The 20,640-nt window shown below is 47.2% G+C and overlaps 1 protein-coding gene across 2 annotated transcripts in view; it reads right to left on the bottom strand.

The window, feature by feature from the left end:
• Positions 1-20,640, bottom strand: part of scube1 (signal peptide, CUB domain, EGF-like 1) — a 489,492-nt gene that overhangs the window by 122,889 nt on the left and 345,963 nt on the right. For both annotated transcript variants that reach the window (XM_086008801.1, XM_086008802.1), the window contains one exon: positions 19,954-20,076. In XM_086008801.1, coding sequence (XP_085864927.1) covers positions 19,954-20,076 — 123 coding nt within the window. The remainder of the gene's footprint in view (positions 1-19,953; positions 20,077-20,640) is intronic.

The following is a 20,640-nucleotide window of genomic DNA, read 5'->3' as shown; positions in this document are numbered from 1 at the left end:
ACGATTTCGATGCCGACGTTGAAGATTGGGCCACGTATGTAGAACGCATAGAGATTTATTGTAAGGCAAATAAAATATCAGATGAAGATAAAGCAATAACCTTACTAAACTCAATGGGTGCGAAGACATACGGGCTATTGAAGCATCTTCTATCATCAGCTAAACCGGCGGATCAGGCTTTCGCTAATATTGTTGCTGTCCTGAGAAATCATTTGAACCCCACACCGCTGATGTTAACGGAACGATTTAAATTTTATGCGAGAACGCAACTGAAAGAGGAAAGCAACGCGGAGTATTTAATTGCACTGCGTAAGCTAGCGAAATACTGTCAGTTTGGGGAAAGACTGACAGAGGCACTGAGAGACAAATTCGTGTGTGGATTGTCGAAAGAAGGAACACAAAAGCGGCTGCTTGAAGAGAATGATCTTACACTTGATAAGGCTGTCACTATTGCAGCATCGCACGAAGCCGCAGCGAGAGGCACTGCGGAAATGCAGCTGAAGGCAGCGGTATTCAGCGTAGATCAAATGGCTTTGGGTACAGCGAAATGTTATCGTTGTGGAAAGACAACACACGATCAGAACCAATGCTGGTTTAAAAATCAGGAATGTAGAAAATGTGGCAAGCTTGGTCACATAGCTAAAGTATGCCGGTCAGGAAAGAAGACCAGCAACAAAAGGTCACCGCAAGAAAAGTGCAGAAAGGTACATAAGGTGGCTGAGAAGAGTTCGGATGAACAGAATTCGGATTCAGACTCCAACAGCAAGGAACTGGGTAGTCTGAGAATTCACAATGTGAGTAAGGAAGCTGACCTACAAACTATCTGGGTCACACTTCAGATAGCAGGAGTCCAAGTGAAGATGGAATTGGACACCGGATCGGCGTTGACGGTCATGAATAAGCAAGATTACAAAAGGTTATTCACACATATTCCCCTACGGGATACGGAGATAGTATTGCAGACATACACGGGGCAAAGAGTATACCCCATTGGAAAGATAAAAGTCAAGGTGGTACACAAGGGCAAAGAACACCAAGGAATGGACTTATATGTACTACCTGAGGGAGGTCCACCACTTCTGGGACGGGAGTGGATCAGGAAAATAAATATGGACTGGCACTCCCTAAAAGCAATAACAGTAGATTCCGGACAAAAAGATGTCAAACCTGAATGATTGTCCAGAATATTGGATGATGCTAAAGAGGTGTTCCAACAGGAACTGGGAACACTGAGAGGAATTACGGCAAAAATCAAGATTGCAGAACATGCAAACCCAAAATTTTTCAAAGCCAGACCGGTACCTTATGCGATACGACCTGCTGTGGAAGCTGAGCTGGAAGGGCTAGAACGTTCAGGAGTACTGTCTAAGGTGGACTGGAGTGAGTGGGCCACGCCCATTGTTCCCGTCATGAAGCGTTCATCGAGTAACAAGCCAGGGGAACCGGGGAAGGTCCGCATCTGTGGAGACTTCAAGATCACGGTTAATCCGGTGCTTCACACGGTGCAATATCCGCTTCCGCGGATTGAGGATATCTTTGCTTCATTGTCTGGCGGGAAACACTTCACCAAGATAGACCTGGCGCAAGCGTACTTACAGATGGAAGTTGAGGAAGAGTCGCGCCAGTATCTCACAATCAACACGCACAGAGGCTTGTATCGATATAATAGACTGGTTTTTGGAGTGGCTTCGGCTCCAGCAATTTGGCAGAGGGCCATGGAGCAGGTATTACAGGGAATTCCAAGCACTCAATGTTACTTGGACGATATCCTGATTACAGGAGATGACGATGAGGAACACCTTGCAAATTTGAAACTGGTGCTCACCAGATTGAAGGAATATGGACTTCGAGTTAATCGCCAGAAATGTGAGTTCTTTCAGAAACGGATCTCGTACTGTGGTCATGTCATTGACCAGGAGGGGCTGCACAAGTCACCTGACAAGATCGAAGCTGTTGTGAAGGCTCCCGCTCCGGAAAATGTATCCCAGTTGAGGTCGTTCCTAGGGTTGATTAACTATTACCATAAGTTTCTGCCAAATCTATCCACGGTGCTGCACCCGCTGAACGCTCTTTTGCAGAAGGAAGTACCATGGAAGTGGAGCGAGGACTGTAAGAAGGCCTTTCGCAAAAGCAAGGCATTGATCATCTCAGAGGAAGTGTTGGCTCACTTCAACCCAACGCTACCTATTCGTTTAGCTTGTGATGCTTCTCCTTATGGTATTGGAGCAGTACTCTCACACAAGTTGCCAAATGGCTTGGAAAGGCCAGTCGCATTTGCATCCAGATCATTGACCTCCGCTGAGCGCAACTATGCTCAGATAGATAGGGAGGCTCTCAGCCTTGTGTGGGGAGTAAAGAAGTTTAATCATTACCTGCAGGGCCAGAAGTTTACACTGCTGACAGACCACCAGCCGTTGGTATCCATTTTTAACCCTAAGAAGGGTGTTTCGGTGATGACAGCACAGAGGCTCCAGAGATGGTCCCTTTTCCTAGGGGCACATCAATATCAGATAGAATTCAAAGGTACAAAGCAGCATGGTAATGCTGATAGGCTGTCGCGCCTGCCACTACCTACTGAGGAGGAGGCACCGACGGTTGACCCGGTGGAGTTATTTCACTCGACCATCATCGAATGTTTACCTGTCACCAATGCAAATATTGAAAGGGAGACTAGGAATGACCCGACACTGTCCCGGGTCTACGAATTGACAGTAAAGGGATGACCAGCCCATGGTGATCCACTGTTACCGGCATTCTCAGCAAGACGAGAACAGCTGTCCATCTGTCAGGGAACATTGATGTATGGAACAAGGGTGATTATCCCTCCTAAGTTAAGAGAGAGAGTTCTAAAAGAACTACATGAAGGTCATCTGGGGGGAGTCAAGATGAAAAGCCTTGCTAGGGCTTATGTGTGGTGGCCGGGTATCGACCAACAGATAGAGGATCTGACGAAAAGCTGCTCAGGGTGCCAAAAAGTCCAAAATGCACCTCCAATTGCACCGCTGCATCCATGGGAATGGCCTTCAACCCCATGGCAACGTGTACATATTGACTTTGCTGGTCCATTCATGGACTCCATGTTTTTAATTGTGGTGGACGCACATTCTAAATGGCCAGAAGTGATTAAAATGACTACCACTACCTCGGAGAGGACGATCGCGGTGCTAAGAACGATATTTGCAAGAAATGGATTGCCAGAGCAAATATGTTCAGACAACGGACCACAGTTCATGTCAGAGGAAGTCCAGAAATTCCTGAAGAAGAATGGGGTGAAACATTATACCTCTGCCCCATATCATCCAGCTACAAATGGGCTGGCCGAGAGGTTTGTACAGACGTTCAAAAAGGCAATAAAGGCCATGAGCGAAGATCAGATTCCACTGCAACACAAGGTGGACAATTTCCTACTGGCATATCGAAACGCCACCCATGCAACAACAAACCAAAGTCCTGCCATGATGTTCTATAACAGGAGGTTGCGGTCCAGGTTGGACTTGTTAAAACCAAATGTGCGGAGGGAAGTCGAAAACAAACAGTTCCAGCATATCAATAACAAGCCCACTCGGAGTTTTGAAATAGGACAACCGGTGTTAGCCAGGGACAATAAAAACGAGAAATGGCAATCTGGAACAATTCGGGCCAGACAAGGACCCCTGATGTACACGGTAGATGTCGGTGAAAACGTAATGCGACGTCATGCTGACCAACTGGTGGGATCGAGAACAAGGGTCGAGCCCATGGTTACGACAGAGACAACCGTGGAGGAAGTTAGTGAACCTGAAGCATCTACCTCAGAAGTGAATATACCTGATGATGATGTCCTATCCATAGGGGATCAACTAGATGAGTCACCCCAGCAATGAGAACCAGATACCCCTGAAAGGCGTTATCCATCTCGGATCAGGAGGCCTCCTCAGAGACTGAATCTGTGAACTGTTTTTACATGAAGTTGTGTATATATGTTATTATGTTATGTTAAATGGGGAATATATACTGTTAAGCTAAAAAGGGAGGATTGTGGTGTATGTAACCGTTCCACCTTTAAGAGAACTATTTTAAGAGATGCACTACTTTATCTTGGCTGCTGTATACTGTAATACCGGTGGTGACCACACCGGTATATAAGTGCTGTGTAATGATTTATTGGGCAGTTCAGCCTGACCTTCGACTAGTAAAGACCTGTTGAATTTATTCTTGTGGTCTGTGTGCAGTGATTCTTATTAACAATAACTAGAACACACAGACTTAACAATTATGAGGGCATGAAAGCAGAGCTAGCTAAAGTGAACTGGCAAATTAGGTTAAGGGATAGGTCAATAGAGTTGCAGTGGCAGACATTTAAGTGGATATTTCAAAATACACAGAATATATACATTCCAACAAGGAAGAAAAATTCCAAGGGGAGGACCCACCATCCGTGTTTAACTATAAAAAAGTTAAAGATAGTATTAAACTTAAAGAAAAAGCATATAATTGCGCAAAGATGGGTGGCAGGCCAGAAGATTGGACAGAATATACAAAACAGCAAAGAATGACTAAAAGATTAATAAGGAGAGAAAAATTAGAGTACGAGAGAAAGCTAGCTAGAAATATAAAAACAGATAGTAAGAGTTTCTGTAGATATTTTAAAAAGAAAAGAGTTAACAAAGTGAGCGTTGGTCCTATAAAAAGTGAGTCTGGGGAATTAATAATGGAAAATAAGGAGATGGCAGTTGAATTGAACAGGTATTTTGCATCAGTCTTCACTATATCGGATACAAGTAACATCCCAGAAATAGCTGTAAATCAGGAAATGGAAGGGAGGGAGGAACTCAAGAAAATTATAATCACCAGGGAAGTGGTACTGAGCAAATTATTGGAGCTGCGGGCTGACAAGTCCCCGGGTCCTGATGGACCTCATCCAAAGGTCTTAAAAGAAGTGGCTAGTGAGATAGTTGATGCGTTGGTTTTAATTTTCCAAAATTCCCTAGATTCGGGGAAGGTTCCATTAGATTGGAAAATAGCAAATGTAACTCCTTTATTCAAAAAGGAATGGAGACAGAAAGCAGGAAAGTATAGGCCAGTTAGCTTAACATCTGTCGTAGGAAAGATGTTAGAAGCTATTATTAAAGATGTTATAGCAGGGCATTTAGAAAAGTTCAACGTAATCAGGCAGAGTCAACATGGTTTTGTGCAAGGGAAATCATGTTTAACCAATTTTTTGGAGTTCTTTCAGGAAGAAACATGTGCTGTGGATAAAGGGGAACTGGTGGATGTGCTGTACTTAGATTTCCAGAAGGCATTTGATAAGGTGCCACATCAAAGGTTATCGCGGAAAATAAAAGCATATAACATATTGACATGGATGGATAGCTAGCTAACAGGAAACAGAGAGTAGGCATCAATGGGTCATTTCCTGATTGGCAAGATGTAACGAGTGATGTGCCACAGGGATCATAGAAACATAGAAACATAGAAGATAGGAGCAGGAGTAGGCCATTCGGCCCCTCGAGCCTGCTCCGCCATTCAATAAGATCATGGCTGATCATCCAAATTTAGTACCCTGTCCCTGCCTTCTCCCCATATCCCTTGATCCCTTTAGCCTTAAGAAATATATCCAACTCTTTCTTGAATATATTTAATGAACTGGCCTCCACCGCCCTCTGTGGCAGAGAATTCCACAGGTTCACCACTCTCTGGGTGAAGAAATTCCTCCTCATTTCAGTCCTAAATGGCTTACCCCTCATCCTTAGACTATGACCCCTGGTTCTGGACTCCCCGGCCATCGGAAACATCCTTCCTGCATCTAGTCTGTCCAGGCCTGACAGAATTTTATAGGTTTTGATGCGATCCCCTCTCAATCTTCTAAACTCCAGTGAGTATAAGCCCAATCGACACAATCTCTCCTCATACGTCATTCCTGCCATCCCAGGTATCAGCCTGGTGAATCTTCGCTGCACTCCTTCCATGGCAAGAACGTCCTTCCTCAGATAAGGCGACCAAAACTGCACACAACACTCAAGGTGCGGTCTCACCAAGGCCCTGTACAACTGCAGCAAGACATCCTTGTTCCTGTACTCGAACCCTCTTGCTACGAAGGCCAACATACCATTTGCCTTCTTAACCGCCTGCTGCACCTGCATGCTTATCTTCAGCAACTGGTGCACAAGAACACCCAGGTCTCTTTGCACTTCCCCTTCTCCCAATCTATTGCCATTCAAATAATAGTCTGCCTTCTTGTTTTTGCCACCAAAGTGCATAACCTCACATTTATCCACATTATAGTGCATTTGCCATGTTTCTGCCCAATCACCCAAACTGTCCAAATCGTACTGGAGTTTCACGACATCCTCCTCACAGCATACCCTCCCACCCAGCTTTGTGTCGTCTGCAAATTTGGAGATATTACATCCAATTCCCTCGTCCAGATCATTAATATATATTGTGAACAGCTGGGGTCCTAGGACCGATCCTTGCAGTACCCCACTAGTCACTGCCTGCCACTCGGAAAACGACCCGTTTATTCCAACTCTTTGCTTTCTATCCGCCAACCAGTTCTCTATCCAAGTCAATACCTTGCCCCCAATCCCATGTGCCTTAATTTTGCACGCTAATCTCTTATGCAGGACCTTATCGAAAGCCTTCTGAAAGTCCAAATACACCACATCCACCGGTTCTCCCTTATCTATTTTACCAGTTACATCCTCAAAAAATTCCAGTAGATTAGTCAAGCACGATTTACCTTTTGTAAATCCATGTTGACTTTGTCCGATCCTGTCACTGCTTTCCAAGTGCTCTGCTATTCCATCTTTTATAATGGACTCTAGCATTTTCCTCACTATTGATGTCAGGCTTACCGGTCCATAATTCCCCGCTTTTTCTCTACCACCTTTTTTGAATAGTGGGGTAACATCAGTGCTGGGGCCTCAACTTTTTACAATTTATATAAATGACTTGGATGAAGGGACCGAAGGTATAATTGCTAAATTTGCTGATGACACAAAGATAGGTAGGAAAATAAATTGTGAAGAGGACATAAGAGCTACAAAGGGATATAGATAAGTTAAGTGAGTGGGCAAAGATCTGGCAGATGGAGTATAATGTGGGAAAATGTGAAGTTGTCCATTTTGGCAGGAAGAATAAAAAAGGAGCATATTATCTAAATGGTGAGAGATTGCAGAGCTCTGAGATGCAGAGGGATCTGGGTGTCCTAGTGCATGAATCACAAAAGTTTACTATGCAGGTACAGCAAGTAATTAGGAAAGCTAATAGAATGCTATCGTTTATTGCGAAGGGAATTTAATACAAAAGTAGCGAGGTTATGCTTCAGTTATACAGGGCATTGGTGAGACCACATCTGGAGTACTGTGTGCAGTATTGGTCTCCTTATTTAAGGAAGGATGTAAGTGAGTTGGAGGCAGTTCAGAGAAGGTTTACTAGACTAATACCTGGAATGGACAGGTTGTCTTATGAGGAAAGATTGGAAAAGCTAGGCTTGTATCCGCTGGAGTTTAGAAGAAGATAAGGTGACTTGATTTAAACATATAAGATCCTGAGGGGTCTGGACAGGGTGGATGTGGAGAGGATGTTTCCTCTTGTGGGAGAATCTAGAACTAGGGTTCACTGTTTAAAAATAAGGGGTCGCCCATTTAAGACAGAAATGAGGAGAAATGTTTTCTCATAGAGGGTCGTGAATCTTTGGAACGCTCTTCCTCAGAGGGCAGTGGAAGCGGAGTCTTTGAATATTTTTAAGGCAGAGGTAGATAGATTCTTGATAAGCAAGGGGATGAAAAGTTATCGGGGGTAGGCGGGAATGTGGAGTAATCAGATCGGCCATGATCTTATTGAATGGCGGAGCAGGCTCGAAGGGCCGAGTGGCCTACTCCTGCTCCCAATTCATGTGTTCATATGTAATGTATCAATCCACTTCTCTCTCCGGTAATGTATCAATCCACTCCTCTCTCCGGTAATGTATCAATCCACTCCTCTCTCCGGTAATGTATCAATCCACTCCTCTCTCCGGTAATGTAACAATCCACTCCTCCCTCCGGTAATGTATCAATCCACTCCTCTCTCCGGTAATGTATCAATCCACTCCTCCCTCCGGTAATGTAACAATCCACTCCTCTCTCCGGTAATGTATCAATTCACTCCGCTCTCCGGTAATGTAACAATCCACTCCTCTCTCCAGTAATGTATCAATCCACTCCTCTCTCCGGTAATGTAACAATCCACTCCACTCTCCGGTAATGTAACAATCCACTCCACTCTCCGGTAATGTATCAATTCACTCCGCTCTCCGGTAATGTAACAATCCACTCCTCTCTCCGGTAATGTATCAATTCACTCCGCTCTCCGGTAATGTAACAATCCACTCCTCTCTCCGGTAATGTATCAATCTCATTGTTGTAATGTAGGAAACATGGCAGCCAATTTGCACACAGCAAGCTCCCACAAACAGCAATGAGGTTATGATGTTGGTTGAGGAATAAATATTGGCCAAGTCCCCAGGGAGAACTCCCCTGCTCTTCTTTGAAATAATGCCATGGGATCTCTTATGTCCACCTGAGAGGGCAGATGGGGCCTCAGTTTAATGTCTCATCTGAAAGACAGCACCTCTGACAGCGCAGCATTCATTCAGTACTGCACTGGCATGTCAGCCTAGATTTTATGTTCAAGTCTCTGGAGTGTGACTTGAACCCACATCCTTCTGATTCAGAGGTGAGCGTGCTACCCACTGAACCATGGCTGACACTGCAAGTCTTTATCAATGCCAAGAAACAAGCAAAGGAAGTATGGTGGCGGAGCCGCTAAGGGACTCCGATCAATTGTATATAATTCCCTTTAATAATATGTTAGCTACAGCCTGAGTCTGTATCTTTGTTTTCACTGTTTACATGTACAGAGCGCAATCACTTTAATAGCGCGGGTAAACGCGATGACGTCACATCGTTCATCACGTGATCCCCCACCGGCGGGAAAAATGTGATGACGTCATGACGTCAGCCACGGGACCGCCCAAGCAGTCCTCGTGGAGCCTCCGAACTGACTAGACCTATATTCGATGTTCTCCTGTAGTTATCTGTTAAACTCTGTTAGTTTTCATTAAACCTCGTTTATTTGATCGCCTGAGTGGACCTCAGTCTTTTGGATAGGAACTAGACATTCCTACATTGGTGACCCCAACTTTTGCGAATGGTTTTCACAGAAGTTACTGAACATGGAATCGAACGCCGTTGCTTTGAAGCTACCACAGTTCTGGGAGTAACAGCCAGCCGCGTGGTTCATCCAGGCTGAAGCCCAGTTCGCAATCAGAAACATCGTTATGGATCAGACCCGTTACTATTACGTGGTCTCCGCCCTCGACAGCGCCACAGCCTCGCGGATCGTCAGCCTGCTTGGTAATCCACCAGAAGATCGCAAGTATGAAACGATAAAGGCGCAGTTGTTACAGGTCTTCGGGCTCATGAAGTCGGAGCGCGCCCGCCGGCTGCTCGCTATGCCCGGCCTCGGGGACTCCAAGCCGTCCGAGCTCATGAGCCAAATGCTCACGCTCCTGGGCTCCGAACCGGAATGCTTCCTCTTCAGGGAGCTATTCCTCAGCCAGCTACCGGAGCAAGTTCAGGCTGCCCTAGCCAGGTCGGAAGTCACAGACTGCGCAGAGCTGGCTGCCGAAGCGGACAAGATCTTCATGGTGGCACAGCAGTACTGCGCTGCCACGAGGTGCCCATCCCCCACAGACGCTGCTCCAGCCCCTCAGCCTGCGGGGTTGTGCTTCTACCACGCCCGTTTTGACGCGAAAGCAAGATGCTGCCGCCCTCCCTGCAGCTTTTCGCTCAAAAAATAACAGCAGCAACCCTGTCGAAAGAGGACCGGTTATAACGAGCGCCCCGCGGCTGCGATGGCAATCGGTAATTCCGGAAAACTCCTCTTCATCACCGACTTCCTATCTGGTCGACATTTCCTCTGCGGCACCGGGGCGCAGTGTAGCATCCTACCCGCGTCAAATCTTGATCTACAAGCCGGGGGGGCACGGCCCCTCCCTCGAGGCGGCTAATGGCGGGGCCATTCGGACCTTCGGAACGGCAGGTCCAGGTGTGCTTCGGCGGCCAGCGGTTTTACTGGGATTTCATCACGGCCAAAGTCTCTCAAGCCATCCTCGGGGCGGATTTTTTGTGCGCCAACGGCCTCCTGGTGGATGTACGGCACCGCCGGTTGATCAATGCGGCCACTTTTCACTCCATCCCGTGCCATCGTGGTAACGCCATGTCACGCACTGTCTCCTGTGCATTCCCACCTCCGGATGACTTCACTCGCCTCCTCAGAGATTTCCCAGACCTGACCAGACCCACTTTCTCTTCCACGGCCACGAAACATGGTGTCGAACATCACATCACCACTACTGGCTCCCCGGTCTACGCACGGGCCCGGCGCCTCGAGCCGGGCAAGCTCGCGGCTGCGAAAGCGGAGTTCGACACGATGGAGCAGCTAGGGATTATTCGCCGGTCGAATAGTCCCTGGTCTTCGCCTCTCCACATTGTTCCGAAACCTGGCGGCGGATGGCAGCCTTGCGGCGACTACTGACGCCTGAACGACGCCACTACTCCTGATCGGTACCCGAGCCCTCATATTCAGGATTTCTCTGCCCATTTGGCGGGAAATACCATTTTTTCAAAAGTCGACCATGTACATGGCTACCACCAGGTCCCCGTACACCCGCAAGACGTCCCGAAAACTGCAGTCATCACCCCATTCGGCCTGTTTGAATTTCTGCAGATGCCGTTTGGATTGAAGAACATTGCACAGGCTTTCCAGCGCTTGATGGACTCCGTGCTTCGGGACCTCAAGTTTCTATTCGTCTACCTCGACGACATCCTCATCACCAGCACTAGTAAAGAGGAGCACATCTGCCATTTACACACCCTCTTAAGATGCCTCAGTCAACACGGCTTGATCATCAACCCGGCCAAGTGCCAGTTCGGCCTGCAGCAGATTGATTTCTTAGGCCATTGCATCACATCGGACGGTGCAATTCCCCTGCAAACGAAGGTGGAGGCAGTTACTTCGTTCCCGTGCCCACAGTCCATCAAGGCCCTGCAGGAGTTCCTCGGGATGGTAAATTTTTATCACCGGTTCGTCCCTAATGCAGCTCTGCTCATGCAGCCCCTGTACGAGGCCCTCAAGGGCAAGTCCGGCAAGGATCCGATTAGCTGGACGGTCAACATGGACCGGGCGTTCGTCGACACAAAAGGCGCCTTAGCCAACGCAACCATGCTGGCGCACCCACTGCCAGGTGCCACCATCGCCCTTACCACCGACGCATCAGACTACGCCATCGGCGCAGTGCAGGAACAGTGGGTGCATGGGACGTGGCAACCGTTGGCGTTTTTCAGCCGTCAACTACGGCGAAACGAACGGAAGTACAGCACGTTCGACCGGGAGTTGCTGGCCCTTTTTCTGGCCATCCGCCATTTCCGGTTCTTGCTAGAGGGACGTCCGTTCATGGCTTTTGTGGACCATAAGCCATTAACGTTCGCTATGGCCAAGACCGCCGAACCGTGGTCAGCTCGGCAACAACGTCAGTTGACGTTTATCTCAGAATTCACCACTGACATTCAGCATGTGTCCGGTAAAGACAACCTGGTGGCGGATTGCCTCTCCCGTGCGACCGTTCATGCAGTCCAGCTCGGCATCGACTATGCCCTCATGGCTGCGGATCAAGCCTCGGATCCGGAAGTCCAATCTTACAGAACCAACCCCTCTAACCTCCAAGCGGCCGACATCAAATTCCAGGCCGCGGGCACTACGCTACTCTGCGACGTCTCCGTAGGAGATCCTCACCCTATCGTGCCGGTCGCCTGGTGCCGAAAGTTTTTGACGCCATACACGGGTTGTTGCACCCTGGCATGAAGGCCTCGCAACGGCTGATGTCGTCCAAATTCGTGTGGCGGGGCATGCACATGGATGTTCGCGACTGGGCCAACACCTGCGTGGTCTGCCAAAAGGCCAAGGTGCAGCGTCACGTCAAGGCTCCATTGGCCACTTTCGCTGTTCCGGAACGTAGGTTTGATCATGTGCATGTGGACCTGGTGGGGTCACTTTCGCCTTCGCACGGGTGTACTCATCTTCTTACAATGGTGGACCGCACCACTGGATGGCCGGAGGCGGTTCCTTTGTCATCCACCACTTCCACAGACGTCGCCAGGGCATTCATCTCCTCTTGGGTCGCCCGTTTCGGGGTACCGGCGGACATCTCGTCTGATCGTGGGCCGCAGTTTTCTTCTGAGCTCTGGAACGCTGTGGCTCAGGGGCTCGGCGTCAAGCTACATCGCACCACTGCCTACCATCCACAGGCGAACGGCCTGCGCGAACGATTCCACAGGTCGCTCAAAGCCGCACTGCAAGCCAGCCTTCAAGGCGCGGGCTGGGTGGGCAGGCTTCCATGGGTCCTTTTGGGTCTTCGTATGGCGCCAAAAGAAGATCTTCAATCGTCCTCGGCGGAGCTCGTATATGGCCAGCCGCTACGCGTACCAGGGGATTTCCTTCCGACTCCAACAGAGCCATGGTCCGCATCCCAGCAGCTCATCAGCCACCAGGAGTCGGCCAGAAGTTTCGCTCCAGTGCCTATGTCACCTCACAGCTTGCAGAGCTCCCACGTCCCAGCTGAGCTGAAGAACGCCGACTATGTGTTTATCCGTCACGACGCTCATCGGAATCCGCTCAAACCCCCTTACACTGGTCCTTTCCGCGTGATAGAGCCGGGAGACAAAACTTTTTCGGTCGATATCGGAGGTAAACCGGACCACATTTCGGTTGAGCGGTTGAAGCCGGCTCACTTGGACCTTGACCGCCCAGTCAAGATCGCACAACCGCCGAAACATGCCTGACCACCCACAGTCGCCGTGCCAGATCAAACGCAACCGCCCGCCAGCTCGCCCGCCGTCCATCAGCTTTCACTTCCAGGCTACAGAAGTCGATCTGACAGGCTTGTCAGGCCTCCTCGCCGTTTTACTTTTGCTATTAAAGACAATTCTGGGGGACGCATGTGGCGGAGCCACTAAGGGACTCCGATAAATTGTATATAATTCCCTTTAATAATATGTTAGCTACAGCCTGAGTCTGTATCTTTGTTTTCACTGTTTACATGTACAGAGCGCGATCACTTTAATAGCGCGGGTATATGCGATGACGTCACGCCGTTCATCACGTGATCCCCCACCGGTGAGAAAAATGTGATGACATCATGACGTCAACCACGGGACCGCCCAAGCAGTCCTCATGGAGCCTCCGAACTGACTAGACCTATATTCGATGCTCTCCTGTAGGTATCCGTTAAACTCTGTTAGTTTTCATTAAACCTCGTTTATTTGATCGCCTGAGTGGACCTCAGTCTTTTGGATAGGAACTAGACATTCCTACAGTATCATGAAAAAAATTAAAAAGGCAAAAGCATTGAGGAGGATTGCAAGGCAGATTAACAAAGGCAGGAAAGAAAATTAGTACTTTTAATTTTCATTAATATTACAAGACAGCCTTTATAGAAGAACTGCCAGTCTTACAATAAATATTCTTCAGCTAAAAGAGATCATGCCAACACAGTGTCCTAAATAAATGAGAACAGTTTGTTTTGACCAGAGGTATAAAAGGTATAATGGGAAATATCTGTGCGGTTAATTTTTCACAATAACTGTTAGCTTTGCAAAAAATGTAATCCTGTAATAAAAAGTACTGGTTGCTTGTTATCAATGAGAAAAATGTACAGTAATAGATAGAGGGCTGGACTTTGCTATTGGGGCGAGCTGGGGCGTGTCAGATGGTTTTCGTGTCAGGAACCCGACTCCGATGTGAAGTGGGGAAAAAGTGCGATTTTCCCCTAATTGGGCACTTGATTTCCAGCGTGTGGGAACCCCTGGCCCAATTAGTCTTTCCATCCTGAAAGTCACCTCCGATGACATCATCAGTGCTGCTGGATTTAAGGCTTGCAAGCAGCCTTGCTTCTTCTGGAGACTGGAAACGCTTTGAACATTGTATGAAGGACTTCATTTACCGACCATGTCCACCAGCAAGCAAAAGTGTGCACCTCGCTTTGATGAGCCCTCCCTCCAAGCTCTGGTGTAGGGAGCAAGATCTAATAAGGAGGTGCTCTTCCCTTCCTCGGGGAGAAAAAAGCCACCCCAGCAGATTAAAGCTGTGTGGCTGCAAGTGGCCCAGGAGATCAACTCCATCTCTATGTGCTGCAGAATCTGGCTGCCATGCAGGAAGAGGTTTCATGACCTTCTCCGCACAGGAAAAGTGAATATGACTTTCCCATCACCCTCAATCTGATCCCCATCGCCTCTCCTCACCAGCACTCTGCTTTGCCAACCTCTTCTTCCACATCCCACTTGACACTTGCATCCCTGCACCCTTACCCATTCCCTCTCTCTATGGTCACATTCACTTAACTATTCGACCATGCAGCCCTCACACTCTCTGTCACTGTGATGCAATGACAGCTTACAACACACAGGGAGGGCCCTTTGTCTCCTTCTAAGCATCTATGCTATGGAATCTCTACACTCACTCCTTCATTTTCACTCAAACTCCACTTGTGTCCCTCATTGCAGGAAAAGAGAGCCCACAATAAGAGGGAAAGAGCGAGGACAGGAGGAGGGCCACCCTCAGTAGCCCAGCTCACCACCACAGAGGAGGCGGCCCTGAAAATTGTCGGGATCGAGGAGGATTCCCAAGTGGGGGACGGACAGGCAGGCGCATCACAGCAAGCTGGTGACAGAATAGTTTGGCATGTCTCTCATTGACATTGCATGAGTCACTGATAATGAATCTGATGCTCTTACAGATTGACTTATGATCATCTGCACTATTCAATGTGCATGTAACCTTGACCTCACATCACTAACTCTTTCCTTTACTCCCCCACAGGACCATCGACAGCCCCCCATCCCCACTGTCCAGGAGGAAGAGCCTGAGCTTCCAGGCTCTTCAGCGGAAGCTGCAACCTCTGAGGGCGCTGCGCCAGCAGAATTAAGCGCACCCAGCACCAGCGCAGACACTCACACCTCGGTGGGACCTTCGGGACATAGAGTAGAGTTGTCACCTGGTGTATCACAGCTCACAAGCGAGCATCAGCAGATGGTGGAGACAGGGACAGCAGTGGAGAGTCCTCGTCGGAGGGCGCAGGATTCTCCCAGCTCAGCTCCTCTGCATGTTGACCCTATGCCTCCGGGTCCATCCAGGAGGGCGGTGCTGGAACTCCAGGAACAGGTGCAGGAGTCTCTGGCAGGTTTTGTCTCCAGGGTCGCTGTGAGTGTGGAGTGAATGGAGGAGTCCATCGCTAACATGAGCAGAACCTTTGTGGAGGCATTGGCACATGAACGCATCACCACAGAAAGGATGGCAACCTCCATGGTAAGGCTGGCTACGGTCGAGGAGAGGATGGCTACGTCCATGGAGGAGCTTAGTCGCCAGGGTATTGAAAACATCGGAATTGTTCAGAATAGACTGACATCTCTTGAGGAGCGATGGTCAGCTATTGAGCAAACAAACCAGCCCTTCATGCAAGTCCTCTGGAGTAGGACTTCCAGTGCAGAAACAGGTCCTCATGGCTCCCCTGCAGTGCACCAAGGTGCTGTCCAGCCACTTGCTAGCTCTGAAGTGGGGCTGACCCATGAGAGGGATGTTGGTGACATACAACAAGGAAGTGGGGGCTCCTCTCCAAGCGCTCGCACGACCATGCCACTGCAGATTCCTCGGTCAGAGCACCACCAGAGTCCCCACCCAACTGAGATCAGCGTCTCAACCCTTGCACAGCCGCAGGAGCAGCAGACAGTTGCCAAGCCCTCACAGGCTTGCAACCCCAGAGGATGCCCGCCAAAGGTGTCGAGACAGGAGCAGCAAGAAAGTGAGCAGGGGGCCTCCACATCTGCTGAAGCCACAGGGGAAGCACTACGTAGGCGCATGCGTAAGAGGAAGAGAATGCACAAGTAGTCACAAGGGTAGTCACTTGGGTGTAATGTTGTGTTTATTTTTAAAATGCCATCAGTTGCTTATTGTCATAAAAAATTCTGATGGCAAACTGTTGCAGTTGTGGCGTGTGTCATTTCGCAAATGGGACTTCCACATTGAGGGCGTAGGGCGACTTGCAATTGTCAGTATGGTGGTCAGAGTGATAGGAATCCACAGGTTCTTGGCCATTGTCGATGATCTGATAAGAAGGTGCGAGGCCAAAGTGTTTGATTGTGCAGGCTAAGCAAATATAGCCAAGATGAGTGCGTCCCTTGCATCCCAGGCAGCAATGCGGTCGCGCGCTGGCGCCTTCTGGCCTGTGCAGCTTCAGGTAGGTGAGCAGCAGCTTGGCACTCCTGTTGTTGCTGCTGCTGTTGGTGGTGCTGTTGTTCATGGTTCTGCTGCTGCCACGGCTGGTCTTTGTCCGAATCTGATGTCCAGGAGGAAAGGAAATAAATGGTTCCCATGCTTCTGGTATATGCCTCAGTTGAGGAAGCGCTCAGTCAAGGTGGCGAGAGGGGTTTCCCAGGAGGTCACACTCGAGATGGGTGTCAGGCTCCAAACTTCCACAACAATGGGTAAGCCTGCTAAAAGTTCCCCCAGACCTGAAACAACAAAGTTCTGCCACCTGAAAATGATGATTGCTGAAAACTCCTTTTTAATGGTGGAGCTGCAGCTGTTAGTAAGCAGTCCGCTTGTGAGGCCGCCAGGATTCACTGGCGTGTTCCAGAGGAGACGTGCAGCAGGTGGGAAAAGTGGTAAAATCAGAGAGGCCTCTCAAAATGGGATTATAGAGACAATTAAGTTGTTGTTAAGGGCCTATCCCGCCTCTTGGAGGTGGGATGGAAACGGGGTCAGAAAGCACGCATGTGGGAAAATTGCTCGGAGGCGGGATGGAGGTGCGATCGGGCCCGCCCACCATTTTTTGCGATTTTACCACCTCACATGTCTCCAATCCCGCCTCCTCGGGCCTGGCAAAATCGAGCCCAGAGTGTGCATAGCACATTGCTATATTCCACTGGGGAACAAACTCTCATATTACTATAGTAACAGTCACATGGTGCAATATACTGCAGCTCTAATCTCACAATCATCTTTATTACCCTTTCACTTACATTATACCATCCCTACAGTACTCAGTATATTAGCTATAGAACAGTAAATTTTAAACTAAATTGAAAACAGTTTTATATTGTGGAAAAAGTAACAAATGTCAATCTTAAGTAGCTAATTCAGTCTTCAGATTTTGCAATGGTTTTGAGTTTTATTCTCATGGTTTATGATGCAAATATGAAGGACAGAATTACTGCCTTGTAACTCAGCTCCAGCCATCTATTATCCAATGCTACATGAAGGGAGCGTGACATACAAAGTAGAATTACTTCAGCAATGGGCTTTAGCTACATTTCAAATAGAAAACTGTCAAGATCAAGAAACACGATAAAATGCCACATAATGGGAAATATTTGTGGAGTTAATATTTCACAGTAACCCTTAACTTTGCGAACTATAATCACACAATAAAAAGTAATTGCTTTGTAATGGTAAAAGTAATGGTAAAAGTTTTAGGATTTGTTTGATTGCAAAGCACGGTTTCAAAAAATGCAGTGCCAGAGTTAGTTGGCAGTACTTTTAACTACAAGAAAGTAGAAAGAATTTACATTTATATGGCACCTTTCACTCCCTCAGTATGACTCAAAATGCATTACAGCCAATTAATTACTTTTTGAAGTACATTCACTGTTGTTATGCAGGCAAAAGTGGCAACCAATTTGTGCTTAGCATAGTACAATAAACAGCAATGACATAAATAACCAGTTAATCTGTGTTTTCTGGTGTAGGTGTGGGAAAAACATTTGCCAAGACAATTTTTCTTCAAATATTACTATGGGTTATTTACATGCACCCGAGATGGCAGACGAGGCCTCAGCTTAACATCGCACCCAAAAGCTGGTACCTCCAATAATGCAACACTCTCTCAGTCCTGCACTGACCTATCAGCCTAGATTATGCGTTTGAGATCTAGAGTAGGGCTTGAACCTAAACCTTCTGACACAGGCAAGAGTGTTACCACTGAGCCAAGACCAACACTGAATTGATACAAGAGGTGAATTTATATTTGACATGCTTAGCACTTGCAACATTAATATTTTATCTTTGAAATGCAACACCTGGCTAACAGTTATGAGCAGTAAATAAAAACCAAAGCTGGAGCCAAGCAAATATCAAGCCATGAGCTTGGAGCCAATCAGATTTGCTGCTTGGCTCCGAAGTATTTTGTCAAGATGACTTGTTATTTCATTGCAAAGATTTGGAGCTAAGAATTTAACATATGAATTCTGTCGACTTATTTAACTCATAAGCAAGGAGCAGAGGAAGGGTCAGCATAAACCTACCAAGTGGTTTTGACCCTGCACAAGGGATTGTATTTTACTGATGGGTCACTTCAGCAATCCTTGGTTAGACGTCTAGAGCCATTAAAAGTTTCAGCTGGAGCCAAAATTGGCACAAGACTCCAGTCTCCCACTTTGGCTGACAGAGGGAATTGCAAAGATACTTTTCTCTCTCTAATATGGTCTCACAGTAAACACAATTCAATTGTATGGTTTCCAAACTTATATGCAATAAGAAAAAAAAGTAGACATTTACAAGAAAAATCCTTCGCATACTTATCTTCAAAGACATTTCTCGTCTAATGACATTATTGCTTATCTGGTTCATTAACTTGCACAACAGATTTAAATAACAGAACTTCACTCACATAATATTAGATTCCCACATTACAGGAAACTTTGTGCTATCCAGCACCGACGGGACCGAGCTGTTGCTGTTCCCTCAAAACTGCCGGACAAACCAGCGCTAATGTTGAAACATACGGAGATTTTGAGCTCCGTATCTGGCAACAAACCCTGTTGCTTAGCAACAGCTTCTAAACAGTCGGCCGTACCTTGCAAGCGTCTCTGTAGCGTCTCTGTAGCTTAGCAACAGCTTCAGTGAGACCTTGCAGAGCTTGTCTGTTGAGAAAAAAGCAACGAAAAGAAAAAAAAACTAACGAAACGGCTCCTAATTTTTGCCGGTGGCTCGAGCATTCCGGACAGTTAACCTCCAGATAAACCAAAGTTTCCTGTACAACAGTGACTCCACTTCAAAAGTACTTCATTGGCTGTAAAGCGCTTTGAGACATCCGGTGGTCGTAAAAGGCGCTATATAAATGCAAGTCTTTTTTTAACTCATTCTGTTCTAAAAGATGCTGCTTAGCATTACTCCCAGAGTCTAGTGTCAGGAAGATCCTGGTGGGGGTGGGGGGGGGGGTGGCCGGTGGGGGGGGGGGGCAGGAATGGTCACTGGCTCTGCCTGGCAAAATCAGGGTGAAAGCACCCCAAAAATCATGGGGAAAAACTGACCGCCCTATTGCCACTTCCAATCTGGTTGGCACCATCCTGAAAGAGGCCTATTACTGCGTGGCTGGAGCCCCTGCCAGTTTCAGACAGTAGGCCCTTTTAATATGAAAATCAGGGTGCGTCAATGGAAAAGGAAATCTGGCGGGGTGTATAATGGAAGGTTGATCATCTACTGCCAGTTTTCCTCCTAGCCATGAAAGTTAAAATCTAACCTCTTGTTGTCTTTTTGTCAAAATGCCAACATAAATGTTTCCTTTGAATTCCAAACTAACATAAACCATCAGTTTATATTCTCGAGCTGTACATGTCACAATTAATACAGGTGTTAGAAATCTCATTGTAGTATGCACCTGGCTATAACCTGCCACTCACATTATGGCAAAGATGAACTGTTAAGTTCTTTGGAAGACTTTAGTGTAAGCAAACAAGCATCATTTGTCTCTGGGTTTTGAACATTGGTTTCCAGGAGTAGAATCACCACCTTAGATGTTTGGTAAGTCACCTCATTTTTGACAGCAATGAGCGAACAAGACAAGACAGGCGAAACATAATGTGGATGGAGTCTTACCTTGGCAGGATCGCTCATCTGTCAGCAGCTTGTAGCCTTTTCGACAGCTGCACTCAAAGCTTCCAACCGTATTCCTACAGAAATGGTCACACCCGCCGTTATTTACTAAACACTCATCAATATCTGTGAGGAAAGAAAGAATAAAAGCTAATTTTAGAAATGATTAATATCATATTCTAATACAGGTGCATGGACGACATTTGAACCAGTGGAGATATTCTGACGACACTACCCTCCAAGATACATCATGCTGAACAAATATTTTCTTTTTACAAAGTTTCTTCCCCTTCCGTTGTTTACAGATGTAACAGTTATATTGTATGAGGCTGTGAATTTCCATTGCTGTGCGGATTTCACTGGCATTGACGATTATTCAGAAGTCATGATCATGTTTACTTCTAATTCCAAGGCAAATTGCTAATTATTAAAAGAGAGCAATTTTATTTGTAAATGAGAGGAATCTTCTGCTTTCTGACTGAAGGTAATAACACTGCTGTTAGTGTTTAAAATGAAGTTCACGTTCCAGCTGTACAGGGACTACTGGAATGCCATGGGGTGTTATTAAAGCATGATTCATGAGATCTGACAAAATATCTTCCAGAGAATACAAAGTATAAAAACAATCTGACATGCATTGTTCATACAATAATATTGGCAGACCTTTCCTTTCTGATCGTCTCGCTGTGG

The sequence above is a fragment of the Somniosus microcephalus genome, chromosome 16 (assembly GCF_052327205.1).
Source record: "Somniosus microcephalus isolate GS21.2 chromosome 16, FLI_Smic_1.0, whole genome shotgun sequence".
NCBI classification, from domain to species: Eukaryota; Metazoa; Chordata; class Chondrichthyes; order Squaliformes; family Somniosidae; genus Somniosus; species Somniosus microcephalus.
This window is presented reverse-complemented; position numbering and strand designations above follow the sequence as displayed.